General features: G+C 52.3%; 5 protein-coding genes across 5 annotated transcripts; 3 read left to right on the top strand and 2 right to left on the bottom strand.

The window, feature by feature from the left end:
- The first annotated feature begins 386 nt into the window (after positions 1-386).
- Positions 387-866, top strand: BDW74DRAFT_28648 (uncharacterized protein). Its single transcript, XM_073732416.1, has one exon. The coding sequence runs from the start codon at positions 521-523 to the stop codon at positions 764-766; it is 246 nt and encodes an 81-aa protein (XP_073583462.1). The 5' UTR covers positions 387-520; the 3' UTR covers positions 767-866.
- On the bottom strand, positions 818-2,665 carry BDW74DRAFT_28629 (putative C2H2 finger domain protein). Its single transcript, XM_073732415.1, has 3 exons — positions 2,404-2,665; positions 1,012-2,332; positions 818-946 (listed from the first exon to the last, which is right to left on the bottom strand). Exons 2-3 carry the CDS (start codon positions 2,089-2,091, stop codon positions 869-871), a joined length of 1,158 nt encoding a protein of 385 aa, XP_073583461.1. The 5' UTR covers positions 2,092-2,332; positions 2,404-2,665; the 3' UTR covers positions 818-868.
- Positions 2,218-2,900, bottom strand: BDW74DRAFT_28664 (uncharacterized protein). Its single transcript, XM_073732417.1, has one exon. The coding sequence runs from the start codon at positions 2,713-2,715 to the stop codon at positions 2,344-2,346; it is 372 nt and encodes a 123-aa protein (XP_073583460.1). The 5' UTR covers positions 2,716-2,900; the 3' UTR covers positions 2,218-2,343.
- Positions 2,901-4,269: 1,369 nt separating this feature from the next.
- On the top strand, positions 4,270-5,863 carry BDW74DRAFT_28583 (dienelactone hydrolase family protein). The gene is made up of 5 exons (XM_073732414.1): positions 4,270-4,311; positions 4,381-4,508; positions 4,598-4,668; positions 4,736-4,783; positions 4,857-5,863. Exons 2-5 carry the CDS (start codon positions 4,480-4,482, stop codon positions 5,462-5,464), a joined length of 756 nt encoding a protein of 251 aa, XP_073583459.1. The 5' UTR covers positions 4,270-4,311; positions 4,381-4,479; the 3' UTR covers positions 5,465-5,863.
- A 7,272-nt stretch (positions 5,864-13,135) lies between these two features.
- On the top strand, positions 13,136-14,819 carry BDW74DRAFT_185585 (putative C6 finger domain protein; the record flags this gene model as incomplete). Its single annotated transcript, XM_073731065.1, has 3 exons — positions 13,136-13,253; positions 13,310-13,630; positions 13,685-14,819. 3 exons carry the CDS (start codon positions 13,136-13,138, stop codon positions 14,341-14,343), a joined length of 1,098 nt encoding a protein of 365 aa, XP_073583458.1. The 3' UTR covers positions 14,344-14,819.
- Between the last annotated feature and the right edge of the window lie 5,985 nt (positions 14,820-20,804).

Below are 20,804 nucleotides of genomic sequence, written 5' to 3'. Positions count from 1 at the left end.
AAGAAAAGTAATATGAGAGTGTAGTGCAGGAGACCTCGCCCTGCCTCGTCCCGAGGGTCGGACAAGAGCATGTCATACAGGCTGGGGAGCAGTGACAGCTGCACGACATAGCCGGAGCCCAGCACGACATGGACAGACATAGACATAGGGCAGGCAAGGAACGAAACGCTACCATACCAGAGAACGAGCAGACAAACAAATATCCCAGTTCCAGCAGTGCTACAGATACATACATGCGCTTGCGTACAACATACATTGGATCTCGAGACAAGACAAGACAAGATAAGACAAAAGAGTCGTCGACACCAAACACCAGCGCAGCCCAGTCCAGCGCAGCCCAGTCCAGCGCAGCCCAGTCAAGTTGAAAGTGGAAGTGAAAGTCAAGTCTCAGAAACCGAACTTGAAGAGTACAAGAAAAAATCCCGGCGTTCCACGTGTGGAATCAATCAAAAAAAGTGTCGGTGTCAAAGTCAGTTCGTCTTTGGGGAGAAAGAGAAAAGTAAAAAACGCCAAGTAAATCATGCCCATGCCATATTCCTCTCGACAACTCCGTGTACTTGTGTCCGTGTCCTGTCCGTCTGTCCTGTCCCTAGCCGGTAACATTCGTTTAAACCCCTTGTCCCTGTCTGTACCTGTACCAGTACCTGACTCGTTCCGAGTCGGCGGGCTGCGGCTGCGACTACTGCGACCTGCCTTCTTCCTCTGTCCGTTCCTCAGTCCTCTGTCCTATTCTCTAACGTTGTCGACATGGTGCAGTTTCAACTAGTGGGTAGCCGCGTTGTTTGACGAGCGCACGATTGATGTTCGAGCTGTGTTTCGTTCCGTTGCAGTGCGTTGCGAGTCAACGCGAGTCGAAAAGCGACTAAAGTTAATGCTCGCCCGTCTCGACCTTGACCGTTTTTTCTGGCTCGTTAGGGTCTTTGCACCCTTTGACCAGTTGGTGGCGCTAGTCGATGTCAGTAAAGTTCAGGAAACAGCCACCGAGACCGCCTTGGGAAAAGAGGGGGCTACCTTCAACGCATCCTTCCGCGAAAACTGCTTGTCGCAGCTATGGCACGGATACGGCTTAACCGCCAGGTGGATGCGACTATGCCGTTTCAGATCGTGATTCCGGTTGAAGCTCTGCCCGCACTTGTCGCACTTGAACGGCCGATCGTTGGTCGGTCCGACACCACCGTGCATCACATGCGGATGATGCCCGCCATACATCTGCTGCATGCTGGCCACGATACCGCTGTTGAAGCCCGGTAGAAGCCCCGACTGCGGCGGACCCATCAGCGACATCTGTCCGCCGGGTGAGTGGACATTCGACATCACGGGACCGGTCATCGCAGGCAGGCTATATGACGGCCATGGCTGCCGTGGTTGGTGCGGATAGCTGAGGTGTGGTGGTGGTGGTGGAGGAGGATTCGACGCGACTCGGGGTGGATGGTGCATGGAAAGTGGTGGTGGGCCGGTCGGTGCGGCAGGGGGGTATTGGTAGCCCGGTGGGCTGGAGAGGACGGCGCCGTAGGCAGGTGCAGAGGAGGATTTGGCCATGTACGGATCGTTCGATGGGACGGAGGGGTGGGAGTTGAGCATCGGGTGGGCAGGCATGTGAGCGGGTGGTGCGGTTGCGGATCCTGGCAGCGGCTGCTGGAACGGAGGGAGCTGATTCATGTCGTACGTCGGGGCCTGGGGCTGAGGGATAGAGTCGGCGCCGGGGGTGGAGGTGGCCGGATTGCGATGGAAGGAAGGAGAGAAAGGATCCCGACTTGAATACGACGAGCCCAAGTTCGGTGTCCACTGCCGGCCTGTACCGGTACTTCCGCTATATGAACCGCCTGCCCAGTACGAGGTCGATTCGGGAGACGATGACACGGCGGTCGTTGTGGCTATTGTTGTCGTCGCGGTCGCGGTGGGTTCTGGCTGTGACGCGATGACCGTGGGATTTGGAGGAGGGAGATGAGGATGGTTCAGCGGATGCGCCTGCGAAGGGTACTTGCCGGGCGTCGCGGTAAAGGTCGGCGCTGGCAGCTCGAAGGTGGGCAACGGGGGAGCGGCGGGTCGCCGCGCACTCAGAGGCTGCTGGACCTCGAGGCCGGTCCCCATACCCGGGGGGATCGCGAGGGTCGCCAGGTTTGCAGCAGCTTCTCTCGGGGCAGGAGCGGTCGGCAGGACGGAGACAGGGAGGGCGAGGGAGGTCTGCGGAAAGGCAAGGTCGCCCAGCCAGAGTCGGTTCCCAGAGAGGGCGGAGAGGTCAGGAGGATCCAGGGCGAGGGGATCGCGAGAGCGATCTTGAAAACCGATGAGCGAGAGCGATCTGAACACAGGAGGCGATCTCAGGGTTGATCTCTCAAACAGTTAAGGATCGGCCAGATAAGGCCAGAGCTGAGCTGAGGTGGGGGAACTAGCTAGGCATACCCACAGAGGTGAAGAAGAGTCAGGAGGAAAGCAGGGACAAAGACATGACCACGACTGAAGAACTGGTGAAGAGAAGAAGGAGGATGGCAGGCAGGCAGGCAGTTGGATACGAGAGAGACGAAAGAGAAGAGAGAGAGAAAGACGTTTGACCGAGTCTGGTGCGGTCTGGCCAACGCGGGGGTGAAAAATGAGAAAGAGAAATGAGAGAAAAAGGAGTCGCAAAAGAAGGAAAAAGAAACGAGAGGCCAGAGCTACTCCTCTCCTCTCTCTCTCACTCTGGTTATTATGATTATTATTAGCCCTGGACCCCATTCTTAGACACTGCGATTACTACTATCTGACTCTAGTCTATCTTCCTCCAGGTCTCAGTTAGAGTCACTCCGTCAGTCTCGGTCTGAGTCTCATCTGTTGATCACTCGGCAACGTGGTTGACAGGGTAGTCCCACCGTTCACGGGCCTAGCTTGACGCTGCCATTCCTGGCGGGAGTTGTTCTCTCCCTAGGCCAACAGTCGCTATTGCTTCTCACTGCCAGGCGGGCAGCTGACCACAACTAGTCTAGATCGATCAGACAACGCTCGTATCCACGGTCAGCGCTCCCAGGAAGAATGGCATTCCAGGGCCGCGAGAGAAACAAAGCGATGGGTGGTCAGGTGAGCGGCCGGCCAATGAGCGTCCATCAATCTAGCTGAGTCTAGCCTAGAGTCTACATCACGCTAACCCTTAAGGAGAATAGCGTAACTTGGCTTCCCAACCTGTCAGATTGCATGTTTGGGCTCGGAGAAATGCGGGCCTGTCGGGTCGAGCCAACTCGAGCCTCGACTCCAGCCTGGAGTGAAGGGATATCGCCGTCGCTGGTCACCTTTTCCTCAAGATACAACTTCTCCTCGCACAAGTCTAGACCGTCTGACCGGCGGAAAGGCTCGCTCCGGACCATTCTGTCGGTGCCGGTGGGTCATGGCGGCCATGACACCGACAACGTCCGTCGCCTCCTGCCCATGGCCACGGCCATGGCCTGTTTGGCTCCGACGGAGGGCTGCTCAGGCTCAGACTTTGCTAGCGACCTGACCAGTCAACTCAGTCTTTGTTGCTGTGTTCGTATTCAGCTCGCTTCGCTTCGCTTGCACTATTAATTGTTACTCGCTCGCCAGGAGTAGTCTAGGTCGGAGACCCCGGCCCTCGCCCAAAGTTGAGCATTCCCAGCGACCGAGTCTAGACCCAGCCGATCGCTCCCTGCTGGAATGCGCTGCTGAGCCTGGACCTGGACCGCGACCGCACGACCGCAGTGCCGCACCCACGGACGCAGGGAATTAAGATTAAGCAAGGCCATGGCGCGGTGGCTGCGCTGGGGTGGCGTCCTCATGGTCCTCACGGTGGCTGTAGTTTATCGACATGGCGGGAGTTTATTTGCCTTTGGCTTGGGGTAAGAAACGGAGGCCAGGCGGAAGCGTAAGCTGGCGTTGGCGTGCGAAAGTACGGCTGTCAGACTCCCAAGGGTTAGCAGTCAGCGCGCATAAGGGTCAGGTCAGCTTTGTTTGTGATTGTGGTACGGGGGACGGAGTACGGAGTACGGGGGCGGGGTCTCCGCTGCCGAGGTCGAAAATATATATCTGGCTGCAGACTCTGGACCGTGATCCCTGCCAGGGACCAAGTATTAACAATAATAAGCGACTTTCTCAATATACACAATAGCAGTACCCTGTAGATACTCATCCTTAGATACTAGCTATGGCACTAGAAGTTTCACATCCTCGAATTGCCGAAGCCGTAGCCGTAGTAGCACGCCAACAACTCCAAGTCGGCGATGACATCAAGCGCGGGGTTTCTAAACGTCACCTCGCCTTCCCTGTCCTCTCCAACTTCTTTCATCTTCATCCCCCAGCTAATCTCCCATCTCACAACAACTCATCGTACGTCTCATCTTCTTTGTTGTTACTGTTCATGCTCTCTCGCCAACTTCTAACCTTCCCGCTCCGTAGGTCGATCCTCACATCGCTAAGACAACGTCCCCGAGCTCCCCGTTCCAATCTCAATCCCAATTCCAATCCCAACTGAAATCAATTCGCTGCTCTTCCGCAATGTCCGACGTTAGCAAGGCCTGCTGCTCGTACGTAACTGGAATCTACCTGTCCTCAATTCTTTGTATCAGCTCCAGCTCGCAATTTGCAAGCTAAGCTAACGATCGATCGCCGATAGTATTCCGCCCATCGTCGCGAAGGGCTACGAGCCCAAGGGCGAGTACAAGACTATCAATGGGCTGAAGACCTGTTCGTCCCCGTCCATTCATACCCCCCTCAACTCAAAAAGAGTACGGAGTAAATTAACAAGAAACAGACGTAACGGGCCCCTCAGACGCCACGAAAGCCATCCTCGTTATCTACGGTGCGTCTTCCCTCCCTCCTCTCAATCCAACCCAATCCAACCCACTCAAACTAACAAATCGTGAAATGAACAGACATCTTCGGCTTCTACCCCCAAACCCTCCAAGGTGCCGACATCCTCTCAACCTCCAGCAAGCAAAAATACCGCGTCTTCATGCCCGACTTCTTCGAAGGCTCGCCTGCAGACCTCTCCTGGTTCCCCCCGCAAACAGACGAACACAAGTCCAAACTGGGCAAGTTCTTTGAGACAAAAGCCGCGCCCCCCAACACCCTCTCCAAGATCCCGGGCGTCGTCTCCGAAGCAAACAGCTACGCACCCTCAGGCGGGAAATTCGAATGGAGTATCCTGGGCTACTGCTGGGGCGGGAAGATCGTGGTCCTCTCGTCAGGCGCTGAAAATAAGACGTTCAAGGCGGCGGTGCAGTGTCATCCTGCGATGCTGGACCCTAATGATGCGAAGGGCGTGAATATCCCCATGGCGCTGTTGGCGAGTAAAGATGAGAAGCCCGATGACGTGAGCCAGTTTGGCGCGAACCTCAAGGCGGATCACTACGTTGAGACGTTCCCGAGCCAGATCCATGGGTGGATGGCGGCGAGGAGTCAGCTTGAGGATGCGGAGGTGAAGAAGGAATATGAGCGCGGTTATCAGACCGCGTTGGACTTTTTGGCGAAGCATGCTTAACGTAGTAGAAGTTAAGTCTGAGGCTTTTGCTGAGAGGTTGTGCTGGGCCCCAGTTGAGGGCATTGCTACGAGCATATAATGTCTACTCATGTTAAGATGACGATTTGATGATCTTGGATGAATTATTGTTGCAACTGCCATATATGGTGCGGCATGGCGTCCGACGAATCGACTAGTAGTCTACAAAAGCCGGAGCAAGAAGACATCATGCCCAAGACCTGTAGATGTCTGGAAAGAAATCATAGTCATATGTCATTCAATTAAACTAGTATCACACCACGTCGACCCACGACGTGCGAAACCAACTTACCAGGCCTGTCCACGACCAAACCCAAAAAGCTTAAATGTACCGACCTACCTTTACTTCCGGATACGGAGTAGTTTACTCATCACTTACCACGGAGCTAGCCAGGAACCCAACTCTCCTCTTCCGGTGGACCTAGTGGGTCCTGAGAGATCCATGGTGAGATAACCCTAACTCTAGTCCGGAATCTTCTTGTGATCCGTCCAGTGCCATGGACTGTAATATTCTGCGTGAGATCATGGCATCCGAATTCCAATGATGACGTTTTTCCAGCATACTTCGCAGGGTATCCAAGTTTCGAGGCTCCATGGTAAGTTCATCGCCGATAACCTTTTCGATCATAAGGTAGGCATGGCACGGTAAGTTCATACTCAAGGTTACGGGTGCGGTGCCGCCAATGCCGGCTGAGCCTGAGGTGCCGTAAATTTTGAGCCTGGAAAAACGGTTGAGGATAGCTTAATTCGATGGCGAGGTGGGTCGAGGACAAAGCTGAGTTAATGCGGGCGCGAAGAAGGCCGGTTCACTGACCAGCTAAGCAAGCCCAGTCGATGACATCCCGTCGCAGTAGGGAAGCTGACTTTGGTGCGCAGCATTGCTTGTATATTGCGATGTTCCGGCTTCGCTACCCGGCCAATAGAGGCGGAGCTCGTCTTGTGTGCATAGGTATGCGAACAGACCGTTGACTCCAGTTCTCGGGTTTGTGCATCGTGGGCGGCCAAGGTCGCACATAAACTGGGCTGGCCTCGCGATCTACCTGCATTCCAGATCGAGACCAAGGTCGCTCGAGGGTGTCGTCGCACAAAAGGGGCTGAGATCCCGTCTTGCGCCGTTAACGGTTGACCTGGTACCACTTCACCGGGTAAGGGGACAGTTGCTGCGTGTGAAGTATACGGTACGCGAGCAAGGGGTGATGCTTGGTTCCAAGTGTCGATGTCGATCTGAGCTTGTTTGCTCTGCAAGGGTGAGCAGGGAATGAATTCCGAGCACGGGAAAATGTTCCCCTTAACGGCAAGCACGACTCAAGATTTCCTTGATGTAAATTCCTTCCTTGGTCTGGTCCAACACTGTCTGCATTATTGGCGCTGCCGGTGAACGAGAACGGGCAATGTATCCTGTATATGCGTCAACCACACAGCAAAGCTGAGATTCGAGCTTCGCGCCAGTAAATGCGAGCACTATTAGCTTTGTCTGGTTCTGATGCTCCAGCCGCGTTGCCCATTAAAATATACCTCAACGTATAGTGGTGGCTTGATCTTGGTTTGAGACGATCGGATTCAGATGACAATGTTGATTTGCCGGCGAAAAGATGGCTAATTATGCCGGTCATCATTAGATTCCCTTATCCATAGACAGTACGGGGGTTTATGAGATGGATTTCGACTCTGAAATAAGATGATTGGGGTTGGAGCTGAGAACCACCGTCTAATTGGCAACTCCAGCGACGGATATCAACTAGAAGCGAAGAAATCCTCTTCTACACAAGCCACGACGCACCGGTAGTCATAGTATCAAGATAGGGTCTTGACTAGTCCATCCCATAGAACTTTTGTAATATTGCAGGGTTGCAGACATATCCGTGGTCGAAATGCCAATCCGGTGCAAGTTTCGGCTCGTTTCGACTCGACTCTCTCCCTGAGGACGGTAGACAACGGTGCAGGTGTGAGTGCGGATGCGAATGCAAATGCGCACGGTCTTCGTCATACCATGGAGAACACTGCGCGACCTATGTTGCAAGCCATGGACGAAAAGCGCAGGGTGGTCGCCTTTGCACGCCCTGCCTCCAGCACTGTTCCGGAAGTACTAAACCCAATGTCCGCTCATAGACCTATCAATAGCCAGGGCTATAGGACCAGCCTTTGTGGATCTTGGGTTGGTCTAGTTCCTAAAGAGGTGACAGAGAGCTACTAAAGCGGAGTCGATAGGATTCAAAGCGCGGCGCGGCGAAGTGCGGTGCGTCGATCGACAGATCAAACAGGCAGATTCGGCCCAAGTCGCAGCTGATACCCCGTTGTCATTCGACTCACACTCAAGGTCCGAAACAAGCTATATTGTTGCCGCCAATCTGAATGTCATCGAAGCAGGTGAGGTGCAAAAATTGCGGGTAGGCAGAAGTAGATAGGAAAGGTCGTAGAAACGGGACCACCAGTGACGGATCTGATGGCAGACAGCTCGGCGAAAATGATGGATATCCTGGGTCATTCGGCTGAAGTGGCATTCCATCTCATGTGCCAACGAGGGAAGATCACGGTATGGACGCCGATGCCTGGTCAAGGACATGGATCTCAATCAACGCATGCAGTGCACACAAGAATCTGTTCTATCACAGTAACCCACCACACCTGTATCACTCTGTGTGTGGTGTAGCGGGCTCATGGAAAATTGGGAAGCCTTGCTCATCGGGACTAATCGGGGTGACATTAGTCAGTCAATCCAGGCGCGACGCAAGATTATCGTGATGGAAGGGCTCGTTGACTGGAAATTTTTGGGAAAGTGCGATTGTCATGGCCGGGCTCGGCTGAAGCTCTCAGATCGTGGAATGGAGAAGTCGCGATCGAGGGAGTATCGCTGACTGAGTAATTGCCACATGTCAAGGACATTGCAAGGCTGCATTGGTAAGGCGCTGTTTAGGCCAAAGTCAGGTCGAATCAGGTACCTAATTTGAGCCGAGTGACATTTAGGAGCGTCCCAACCCATCCGACGTATCCTGGAAGATCAGCATCAGTAGGGCAGGAATTGCAAGTCGTCAGAGTCTAAGTCCGCCGCCATGAACTCGATCGCCTAGGAGGCCGTGATTTCTCCTTCTGGTTCTCGCCAACACATCAATCAGTTGGCCATAGCCAAGATCGATCTCGATCTGGGTCTGATGCCCAACATCATCAGGGACTCACGGTATCAATTGCGATAGACGGGAAAGGCGACTGGTGGCCCTGAACCTGCAGTCATGACTCGTTTCTCAAAATCACGCTGGCGGTTCTTTGATATCCTTGTCCCTCGTACATACTGAGCTTGTAATCCATCTCCCACATGCTGTCACCAGTTCCGAACCTTGGGAAGGTTGATGATGTCCTGCGCCGCGGGCTAAGCAACAGCATGAGCTCAATTTGGCAAGGCGACCAACAGTAGTCATGTTCACCGGTCACCAACTTGATCCTCGGGCTCCACAAAAGCTGATCCCCGTTGAACTATTGATTTCTGGCGGGATTTTCGCGATCCGATAGCCGTTGGGCCTGCTCTCTATCCACTCGGAAATTCTGTCGGATCATGCGACCCAGGGTTATGGTTGATTGCTTCGAGCGCCACGGGTTTGATCAGATCGCAGGCATCCAAGAGCGGATACTATAGCATCATAGTTGGCCTCGGTTGACTCAGAAAAGCTCATCTGGGCCTGCACGAGAGTCAAGACAAGGCTGAGTGGGCGTGATCGGATTCCAACGGTTTTCGAGTCAGGGACAAGCCTAAGTTTTCGACATCCAATCATCCATAGACATATTCGATTGAGGACCAACAATCGTGTCAAAAAAACTTGGAAGTTGGAAGTAAAGAGGAGACGAGGACAAAGCGTCGAGACATGATCGATATGCGACTATCGAAATTCGTCAGGACTCAGGCGCGATAGTCCCACGTGCGACTGAAATGCGATTGTTCTCAACTGCGAGTCATGAGCGCCGTTGTCCAATATCAACCCACAGCTTCCCCACAAAGGATACTGCCGAGTCTTCCAGACGGAGGACCAGAACATGACATCTTGTAAGCATCGCGACTAGCCCGACAAGGACCGACGACCGAAGTGCAGAGCCGTGGATCTTATCAAGACTCGAATTTCCGAACAGGATGCACATGATCGGTAGTTATACTCCCCTCAGCAACGGACCGTCGGCTAAAATTAACCGCGTCCGCGTCCGCAGCAACCTGGGGAGACGAACCAAACCAAGCCAGACTCCGATTCAGATTGATTGAGAGAGCATGGCAATTGAGCTAATTCTAGGGCCCGGCAGGACGCGTAAGATCGGGTCGAACCGTCGAGGTACCTGGACTAGTAGTGAGTGGAGTACCACATGGTGGTAGAAATGAGACACTGAAACACCGGCGAGACCGTGGGGTCTGAGGACGAGAAATCTCCGTGGGCTATCGCTAGCTTGACCCTCCAGTTTATTGTGAAGGACGATGATACATCGGACAGACCCTGAACAGGCAACGGCTGCGAGGCGAAGGATCTCCGCTTTGCTGCCAGCGACGGAGATTATTTTCTGCTTTGGGGATTCGTGTTATCTGATTGCGAGCCTCGAGGTAGAACTAGGCGACCGTTAGATGTCATGATCTGGGTTCTGAAATGTCAAAGCGCCCTGACCCAGCAGCAGCTCAGAAAGTTAGGAAGAGCGGAGCATTGCCCCGGGGAGGAAACACCTACCACATTGAGTAAACCAAACGACTACCAGCTGATCAAGGACCTTGAGGTGGTGTGAGCAGTGAGATGACAGGACTGAAAAGATTGTCAAATAGTGAGACCTTCGGATAGTTTTTCCGCAGAGCAGAAGAGACCTCGTGGCCGTTGGGATGGGAGACTGTCAGGTCGGCTTTCGAGGGAATTCCGGGGGAGCGGTTTCTGCTGCTTAGCAAGCGGCGACTAGCGGTATTTGAGTACCGTATTAGTACGTCACTCTCCGTATTCCTGGCAGCACAACCAATAGCATCAAGTACCTTCAATATGGAGAAGTAAGCAGATTTCACGACAGCCAGTTATGCAGTTATGCATTTACCTGACGAGGTTAGCAGGCTCCAGTATGGGGGACGTTGGCGGGTCCTCAACCAGCGCCCTTTACCTGCCCTTTGGGTGTCTCTTTCCGAGACAACTATGAGCCAACTATGAGCCAAGCCAGCGCTGAAGACAACTCCATGTCAACCTTCCAGATGCCCCGAAGAACACGGAAGCGCCCTCGGCTATGCTCGGCAGTTAGCTAGCTGTCGGCCCAAGACCCTGAGTGCTTGCCAAGCACGCGGTGCCTTCGACGTCGACATGTCGCTGTCTCTCAACAATAATCTCATCCAATTCCAGGGCCTCAGGGCTCGGAGCTATTTCCGAGATCCGAGATGGTGGCTTCAAGTGACATTGCGAGTTTCAGTGATCTTATTTGCAGATATAATTAGGTATGGTGGTGACATGGCAAAGGCAGTAGTGGCACTCAACAGCGACTCGTCATCAACCCACTGATCGTGAGGTTGGAGACAGCATGAGGCGACAGATCGTCAGGAAGATCTTTGCCAGGCAACTTCCCCTTGCAGAGGCCTGCATGCTCACTGCAGGGCTAGCCAAGGCCCACCGGGATGCAGAAATTGCAGGCAGTGAAGCTGTGTCATCCTTAATTAAACCTTGCTGGCCCACTTGACAGCTCCTGGACTTTCTGTTGATTCATTTTAAGCTTGTTATCGTCGTAGTTGGTGTTTGAAATACGATGTATACGGGTTTTGACTCTCATCACGAGTTCTGCGAGCATGTACTTGTGGTGCTCTGTGACTGCGATTTCTAGATAACAACGACTCAAATTGCATCAGAATGGCAGTGGAGACGCTGACGAGTGCAGCCTTCTCGAAGACTCGAGGGTCTGTTTCATGTTGGCGCTACTCCAGATCGGGCTGCTGCTGCTGCTGTCGCATCCTCTGATTGGACCCGTCACCTTTATTCCACCCACTGCTGACAGCCAATCAGCGCCTCATCCTCTACTCCCCAAGCATAGAGAAAAGCAACGGAAGCCTCTTCAAGCCTCCTGACTTGAGCCTGACAGGTCACGGCTGCTGAGAGACTCAGCGAGATGTAACCACTAATTCCACGCACACGGAGTTCGTCCTCGATCAAGACGGGGGTTCCTATCGGTGGGATATCGCTGCTGGACGATGATGCCATTCAGCCATTCAGCCCTCCCCCATCAGACTCAGGGACCCCCCACCCCCGCTAGTCCGAAAGAAGGGTGTTGTCACAGATCTGGATCCATGGATGTCTTTAGTTGAGTTGGGAGGATCCCAATTATCCACGTATGAGTTCCTTCCAGTCCTTTGGGATGCTCTGAGTCTGCCTGAATCGCATAGTCTGAGTTGGACGTCTATTTTACTTGCAGGAAGAGACAGATCATTCATGCCCATCAGGTACAGTCCCATCGACGACTAGGAAGGCACGATCGAGAATGAGACTCATTGTTCCACGGACCTAGGATTAAGCTCTCTTTGTTCCTGCTCGTACCTCGTAACCAAGGGGAAAATTACCCTGCCTGGATGTTTCATCTTATACTGGGCAGGCTCACTGTCAGCATTCAACTCGAAAACTTCAACAATCTCGTAAAGTAAGAAGTCCAGTAAGGTAATCCCACAAGACGCAGCATAAGACTACCGTTGCTGATATCTGATGCCCACCGGATAATGCTCAGCAGCGCTCCTACCACACTACCCTACCCACTCTGTAGTTCTTTGATGTCATTCCACAGCCTTATTTTTTTCCCATAAATATTATTATTATTCTGGATTTATTTTAACATTTTGGGCCAAGGTGTCTTTCGACCTGATCCCACCAAACCCCTTTCCTACCAGTTCCTCAAAACGAAAAACAAAAGAAAGTCAACCCAATCTTAATCTTAAATATATAGACTCATTCTAGCAGCAGAAGGGAAGAAATCCCGAGACTCTGTTCGTTCAACTCGCTTCGACTCGACTCGCGCTTCTTCTTCTTATCCTTCTTCTCTCCCACGCTCCTTCCTTCTTATAGACCTAATTTATCTTGCTTTCTCCGATTGATTGCTGCTTCCATTGTTTCGCTCCTTCATACTTTTAATCGCCTTCTACCGCTCCTTACTCTAATAATTTACCCAGCATTATTGTGGGTGACTTTCCACCAAACGTCCGACTGAAATCTGCCTCACGACGACACGATACGATCTCAACCACGACAATTAATCGCGAGAAATCTTATAGACCGCAGTCATTTCAGTTGCTTGGTGCCGGGTCTCGACTTAATTCTGTTGAAACACATCGCCTGCCCCTCGATTTGGGAGTCAATCCATTCAGCCGGCACCTCCTGCTTCATCGGACGTGTGGAGTACTGCTGCTGAAACGAGTGCCCAAGACGACAGGCACACGAGTACGATTCCAATTATTATCACTCCAACCATCGTGTATTTTGCCTCTGGCTTCTTATGCGCGACTTCCTTTAGCCGAGTTTCGCGTCTACTACGATTCTTACCCCCTCGCCACTAGACCTGTCTTTGTATGGCCGACTTTCGTAACCGTCCCATCTCAAAATCAGCTTCCCCCTATTGCCCCTCGGTGATCGGCTTTGATGCGCCTGATTTAGAGTTGATCCTGTTCGTTCTATCTCAAGAAGCATGACTACGGCTGTCGAGTGCATGACCTCGATCACTCTTACACAAACCGCCGCTATGGATCCCTCAGCCGACAAGAAGCGCAACAAGCTGGGATATCATCGTACCTCTGTCGCATGCGGTTAGTTGCCTCTTGGTCGCCCCATCCAACTTTTTTTTACTTATGTCCCTCCTCAGTCCACTGCCGCCGGCGCAAGATTCGGTGTCTCGTCGCCGCAGATGACCCCCAAGGCCGATGCGAAAACTGCATTCGCCTGCGCAAAGAGTGCCAGTTCTTCCCCGTTGATCAACAGCCACCCATCGAGAAGAAGTCTCGCCCCAATTCTCGAATTGAGACGATCTCGAATGACGCGTCGACGGCTTCGTCTTCGCCCCCAACAATGGGCGAGCAAACGGACGCTTACTACCATTACCAACACATGCCCTTGAGCGCCGGGCCAGAGGTCGCGACCTTCAATGCCGCACACTACCAGAGTCCAATTGCACCATTTGCGCCAGGTGGGTATCAGCATCAGTTTGAGTCAAAGTCGCAACTGACGAGATATGGTGCAGGTGTAGATGCAGCAGCGCCGACCCCTATAGACCCCTCCACCGTCCCCTGGGACGAGTTCACAACTATCCCCCCAGACCAGCAGATGCTGGCAAATATGGCTGCAGCAGGGAAGCCCATGGTCAACATCAACATGCCTCACCATCCTCACGTCTGGAGCCAACCCGCAACCCCCATCGCGGCGATGCCACCGAACGCCCAACTCCCCGGCGCACCAACCGTTCCCTCACAACCACAACCACTCAGTCCATCATCGCCGTATGCCGTACAGCCGGACGGCTCGGTCTGGCAAATGGCACCGACCCCGACCCGATCCATGACGTTCCCCGCGCAACAGAATATGCCCGCGCAATACCCTAGTCCCGGTGGCTTCGCACAGCCTATGCCCCCCGATCTCAAGCGCAGGGTCACGAGTCCCGGGCAAGGCTATCCTATACACCCACAGAGTCCGCCAGCTGATATGCAAGGCACACCGGTCCCGGTCACGTACGCCGCGCAGCCAGGAGCAATGGGATACGCTGCATGGCAGGACGTCAGCGGGTTGCCGAACGTGAATATGGCCCCGTTTCCAATCTACGCCGACGTACAGCAAGCCGCGTACGGGAGTCCGCCGATGGGGCCTCCCGGTTCATCGCACGGCCACGGCCACGGTCATCAATAACAAACGAACTACAACTCGAGCACATTATTCCATAGACAAGGAAGGGAAGAGGAAAAGGCGATCCGGCAAGGAGCAACGGTTTCGGTTTCGATTTCCTTCGGTCAATTTTCATAATATACCCATTTTCGACTGGATATATAGGGTTTGCATATCTTGCATATCTTTTCTTGGGGTTTTCTTCCATAAATCTCCGTTTGGTGGATTGATTTATGTTTATATACTGGAAGCTAAGCATTAGCGGGCGCAATGGAGGGTTTGGGTGGTATTTTTTTACTGTTTATAAAGGTTGTTGGGTCATGTTTCTATCCGTCTTGCTTTGAGATGCATCGCAGCGCAATACAACTAGAGCTCTTCTATTGATCGCTTTCTTTCTTTCCTTTTTGGCTATGGTTCCATTGCCTGCTATGCACTCTATCTGTACGGACTTTCAACTATCAATCATTCTAAGGACGGACCACCTATCTTATCAATTGAGCCTGCTTTGATTCCACGAGCATTAATGTACAATCTACTTCCCAGTTTTACCTATAGATTCAAGCCAAAGCGAATCACTAAGGATATAAGTATGTACTATTTTCGAGAAATATCTCCCTTCTCTCTACGCTCCACTTTCATAGAACTTCATCAAATCCGGAATAAAGTCTACCATGGCGGTATTCTTAAGAATTTCTCGTTCAGCAAAGCTATGCTCTCGCAAATCGACGCCTTATCTTCGAGCTGCGGCATTTCCGACTGCTATCGGATCATCTAGAGTATGCTTAGCGGGGACTACTACTATCAAGTACTAGACCGTTAGAGTAGAGGAGGGCCCGAGCACAGGCCTACAAGGAATTGCCTACCCTGTTTTGATAGCCAAGATACCCACTAAGATTCGACAGCGTAGTTAAGGGACAGGACAGGTGCCTCTGGAATAAGACGACGGGGGCGCCTGAGCGTTCTACCCTCGGATGACCGAGGCTGTTAGATGCTATAACACGTCAAGGCCAGGGAAGCATGGTCACTATATTTCCTTTCGAGGACTCAATGACCTACATTACCTGAAATTTTGGCCTCGAAGGGATTAGTAGCCCTATTCGCTACTAGGTGCTATCTGTGTTGGTTCTGGGACTTAGGGATAACACTCCCTGGACGGCGGGTTTTTTAGATGCAAGAGACAGTCAGTGTAGAGAGATTGTTATTTGCAGAACAGCAATGTAATTGGATGAGCATACTGGCTGTCAACAGGCATATACAGCAAGTTGCTATCATGAAGTTCGTATAATAGGTAAATCAATTAGCATCCCCGGACCGGATATATAGAGCTCTTATCTACTCGCTTTCCATTGTATCTCGGGGAGTACCCTCCTCCAGACTGGCCAGGTGGGCTTCAGTTCCTCGCTTTTGACTGGAGAAGTCAGGTCCTTCATTATGGCCAGATCAAGTGTGCATAGGGTAGTTCTTTCTTACTACGATGCCAGCAAGCCCCCCATAAGAATCAGCACCAGCATCTCGAGTACCTTAGATATGGTTCTCAGGTCCGGTCCTTGCAGCCTGACAACAAAGTCACTTCGAAGACTTTAGTGATTTGTACGAAGACAATCTGGAGGCTTTGGTAGATAAGGACCGCAACAGTCTGATTCCAGCTACCCGTATATGCCGAAGATTCATACGTGGCTCACCGGGCCTGGTTAGTGTAGTGTTGTTTCAGGGCGTTGTCTGGAAGCCACTTGGCGCGTTCCGCATTTTGATACAGAGGTGGCTGGCGCTCTCGCTCCTTCTTACCTCACCTCCCGTCTTAACCATCATCTCCTCCGTGATTCTCCCATTATATTTCAGACCTCCAATTTCCCAGCGAGCAGTCAAGCACAGAATGCAACTCGCCGGTATCATTATATCGTCATCTCCTGCGGCGCTTGCGCGAACCTTCGTCATAATACCTCAGTCCGAGACAGAGCCTCTGACTGAGAAAGAGGCTGACTCGGCCTCATGGGCGAAAAGCGTCTCCTGAAGAGCACCAACTTAACAAGTGGCTTAGGACCGAGTTCCACCTGGCCCTGGGCCACTTCAAATCTGGAGACTTAACAGCCATATGCACATAGCGCAGGTCTTCGATCTTCTGACGGGGGCCCTCGTCCACCGCCACAAACTCCATCCCACCGCGACTTTCGATTCAACGCCGTACTCCATGAGATCTGTGCCGTTAGCGGCGTCGACTGCAATAAGATGTTTAAAGGCTGGGGCCGCATTAGTCTCGAAGCCCTCTTCATCTTCTAGGCCCAGACAGGTGCCCATCCGGGCCAAGGACCGTGAGTTAGATTCATCCTCATCAACAACCTCTCCTTCCTCATGCTATGTCATGCCCAGTGAGTCTGGTCCAGTTTACCCTCGGGAATTGTTACTATAAACTAACAATAACCTAGAGCTTCGCTACAGACTTCACTTCAGCAACCATCAACTCAGCCCCCCTTCCCCATCCAGAACAGTCACCGTGTTGACCCTGAGATTCGCGAACCTGCACAACGTGGCCAGTGTAAAGGGTGTATGGACAGACCTCCATTTCAGATACCGGCCGACCAAATGACGAATATGGGTGGGTGTTCGCACGAAGCGTAGCATCCCTCGACTACGCCCCTTTCACTACGCAACGGTTCAACGCCAGCGTTTTGCAAATACCAGCTACAATCTGAACGCCGAAGACGTCGGGGAGACAATGCAGAGAAATCATCGCCGTGTCTTGAAAATGCATTTCGAATGACTTGGGCTCGTTTGCTAAGTTTCATGCAAAACTCGCATGTTCTGGAGGCATTGCAGGTGGTCGCTTGAGCCAGGTGAGACGAGACAGAGACGACACGCACCGACTGCGGTTAGTAGAAGACACCTTTTCTACGGCTCCGCTTTTCACTCTGCCTCCGCTTGACAGTTCGTCAGGATCCGTTCTGTTCTGCTCTGCTCAAGCTTGTTCTCGACTACCTTGTTCAATGGCCTGTGCTTACAAGAGTGCTATTCGTGTCCTTGGACATCTATTATCGCAATGTGCCCCCGGGCCGAATGTATACAGATGCGGTCTGGAGAGAACAAAACGGTTCATGGGTGAACATGGCAAGCCAGCAGTGGACGGGAAAATTTTTAGCCATTGATACCATGTTCAGGCACGGCACCGCTCTGGTGGAAGGGAAAATCACGTATTCGCGCATTTACTCCTTATCATCTTGAGATGAAGTACCTAGGCATAATACTAGCATCAATAGCGATGCTGAGAAAGCATATAAGGAGCCCGTTGTATGCACTACAGGTGCTAAGTTCGCTGGCTTGTTAAGGAATATACCTCCAAGTCCTGGAAGTAGGGTAACTCATTCACATGCCTCACCATGGTTCATAGTACTCTCTATTTCAAGGCTCCCCGGCTTTATCCGAATACGTAGGAGTACAACTCGGACTCTAGGTTAGGCTTCGTATTCGTATGTACGACCCAGTCGAATTATATTTGTGGTTAGAACTGTCCCTAAGGTCCCCAAAAGTAGTGTGGCTGCTCAGTATATCCATGAACATTTATAGAAGAAGCTCAGTGTCTGGATATCTGGGCTGTCCATCTAAGCTTGTAGCCTGGGATACATACAGCAACCCACCTGCCTTGCTATTTTCTTATGTTCTTAGACTCTAGAGAGGTCACCGAGATAGGTAGGTCTACTATATCTGTAAAGCAGAGGATATACTGCAATCACTCAAGCAGGGATCGCATTCAGCATAGCAGTATTGCATGATGGGCGAGCCGCAACCCCAAACAGAGAGAATCAGTCTCGGCTTGGATGAGACGACCTGGCGTGAGAATCATTCGACTCTGGTGGTCACCTAGGAGGTGTTATTGATAGACGGAAATAAGAGGCTACGAATATGGGCGTAGAGGAATGTCCCAGAGACTGGATCTGTAGAGCTCTAAGACATACGCGCAGTAAGTCCGGAAACTTTTCACGTGAATTCAAGGCATGCTCTGGCTCAGAGTCCTGTTCAATATAACGCATTAGTCCTAGGATGGTCGCGTGTACGGAGTACAGAGGTCACGCGAGAACGGGCCCTGCAAGGTACTCGAGGATTCCAACTGGAATTGTTGCAGTTCCTCAAGGTAAGTTCCCGATATCGGTGGTCCTGAAGGTATTCAAAGCTTGAGCACGACGTGCCTCAGATGGCGCAATTGGTGCAGCGGAGCCAATGGGAAACATGTTTTTTAAAAGAATACAGCGATAGCCCCTCTCACTTCAATCTCTACCAATTGGAGGAGAGAAATGAGACGTGTCTGATCGCTGGATCCCGCCCCTGCTTATCGTGAACAAGGGTATTGTGGCTGATGGGGGACAAAGAGTCGAGTTTCTCCGCGGTGGAAGAGGCAACGATAAGAGGACCAAAAAGGAAGGTACGAAGCTGAAGAACATAGGTCTCCATGCAACAAATCACCGGCGCGATAGTGCATGCAGTCCTGCAGCGGTTGAACGTAGCTAAACCAACGGCCCTGAGCACCATCTGGGGTAACTGTGGGGAGAGCGACTCCAACCCAAACCAACCCTAATCTCGGTACGGATACGTAGCGATTCGCGAGGTTGAGATATGAGATTGAGCACAGATAACCGTGCGGTGCTATCATGCAAGTAATCAGGTCCTGGTGGTTGCCTTCAGGCCACGGCAAGGGTCAAGGGGGCTAGTCTGACGTGGATTCTGCTGCGTCTTATCTCGACGACGGCCGCTGGCAAATGAAGGTGTCGAGTTGGCCTGGTTATCTCGATAATGATCACGTCTCCGAAGCCGATATTCGGCGTAGATAGGTGCAGCATTCGCGGTCGCTGATTACGGTGTATCTTTCTTTCTTTCTCTGCGACTGCGATTGATTAGCGTTGCATTTCTGACCAGCAGCAGTACAAAACCCGGATGACTCCCATTGGGCTGTGAACAAACGACTTGAGGTCTGAGGCGAAAAACCTTTCGTCCCCTTATCAGGCTCCTATGGGGGGTTGAAGCCTTGAACCCATATAAGATCGCTTGAGAACAACGATGTCGTCCAGACACATATGGAGGCCCTTCATCGATCCGCTTTCTCAATAATCTCCTCGGATGAACTGCGAACAGCAGACTCCGCTGTGTTTTATACAAGGAAAGTGCTCACGCATACGCTATTCTATCTCCACGGCCTTTGATACTCCAATTTTCTCTCAGCATACTGGTCCGGAAATCATTCACGGCATCGTAAGATAATCTCGGTCTCCGCCCTAACCGTCGCGAAGAGGACCATCACCCGAACCGACCTTGGGCGTTCGGAGCTCAGTCGCAGAGCTCACATCCCGGTTCCCTCAGTGCGTCTTCCCTGTCGATTACTCATTGCAGTCTGCTGCAGACCCCTGCGGCCTGCTCCGAGATCCGGGGCAGGGATGTGCCGTATTCGATTTATTTCCGGCTACCGAGCTTTTTTCCCCATATCCGCCGCAGCCGCGAAAAATGACCCTTGTCCAAAAATGCTCCTGGACGTGGCATCCAACCTGCAAGGCGTTTTGATTCAACAAATAGTGTGGGGAGGAATCTACATCGAAATTGATCATGCGAGGAATACGGCTGTGACTGTTACGGTGCGGCATTTGATGTCGAGATGAAGATGACCGTGGCGAGACCCTCCTGTCGATTGGTTTTTCCCCATGGTCAGCTCCAAAGTCAGCAGAGCACTTGGTCCAAGTGACGGTACAGCCCGTGTCAGATCCACTTCATCCGCATCCCGGGGAAGATGGTCCAGCCCATCATGTCGTGGGATTAATCATCCCAAGTGATGGATAGTTAACTTGGAGGACATTACTGCTTGCGGGGTATGCGCCAAGGCACGGTCGATGGTCGAGTGGCCTATAGTCATTCCACATCAGACGGATTTTCTCACGGAAGGTCGCCGGTTGTCTCGCTTGCCGGCCGGCGCGGTGAGGCGGGAGAATCCTTTCGAGTCAGGATCCGGGAATAAGCTGCTTTCTGACGGTGAGACAACTTTGTCTCGCGGCAGGATAGATTTACTCCGGGCAGGCCAGGCTGACCGAGGGGTAAGGCACGCGCACGACTGCTTTTCTGGGCGTCTTTGGCCTGGAAATTTGAGGAGCAAGATCAGCATCCAGACTGCAGAGTGATATCGACTGAGGCAAGATGAAATCAACCGAAATCCTGGTACCTGGATCAGGAGACATGCGGTACCATGTGTGGCGCCCAGTGGTGGAGGGACGTCATTTTCAAGGGACAAAAAGACGATCAATTGATGCTGCTGGATCTTATTTGCAGCAGCAGTACTCCGTATAGTGTCCTCGGGTTGGAGTTGGACGATCGCGACCGCCACCTCATCCACTCTGGGCCTTCTGTCGAATGCGCGGATTCTATCCGTTCGCCACCCGGAAAATCACCCTAGCATGATTCAGAGCCTGACGCGTCCCTTCATCAATGTCATTCATCGTCTTTCTGCACCTCATTAA

The sequence above is a fragment of the Aspergillus multicolor genome (genome assembly GCF_047715735.1).
Source record: "Aspergillus multicolor strain CBS 133.54 unplaced genomic scaffold BDW74scaffold_14, whole genome shotgun sequence".
Taxonomy (NCBI): Eukaryota; Fungi; Ascomycota; class Eurotiomycetes; order Eurotiales; family Aspergillaceae; genus Aspergillus; species Aspergillus multicolor.
This window is presented reverse-complemented; position numbering and strand designations above follow the sequence as displayed.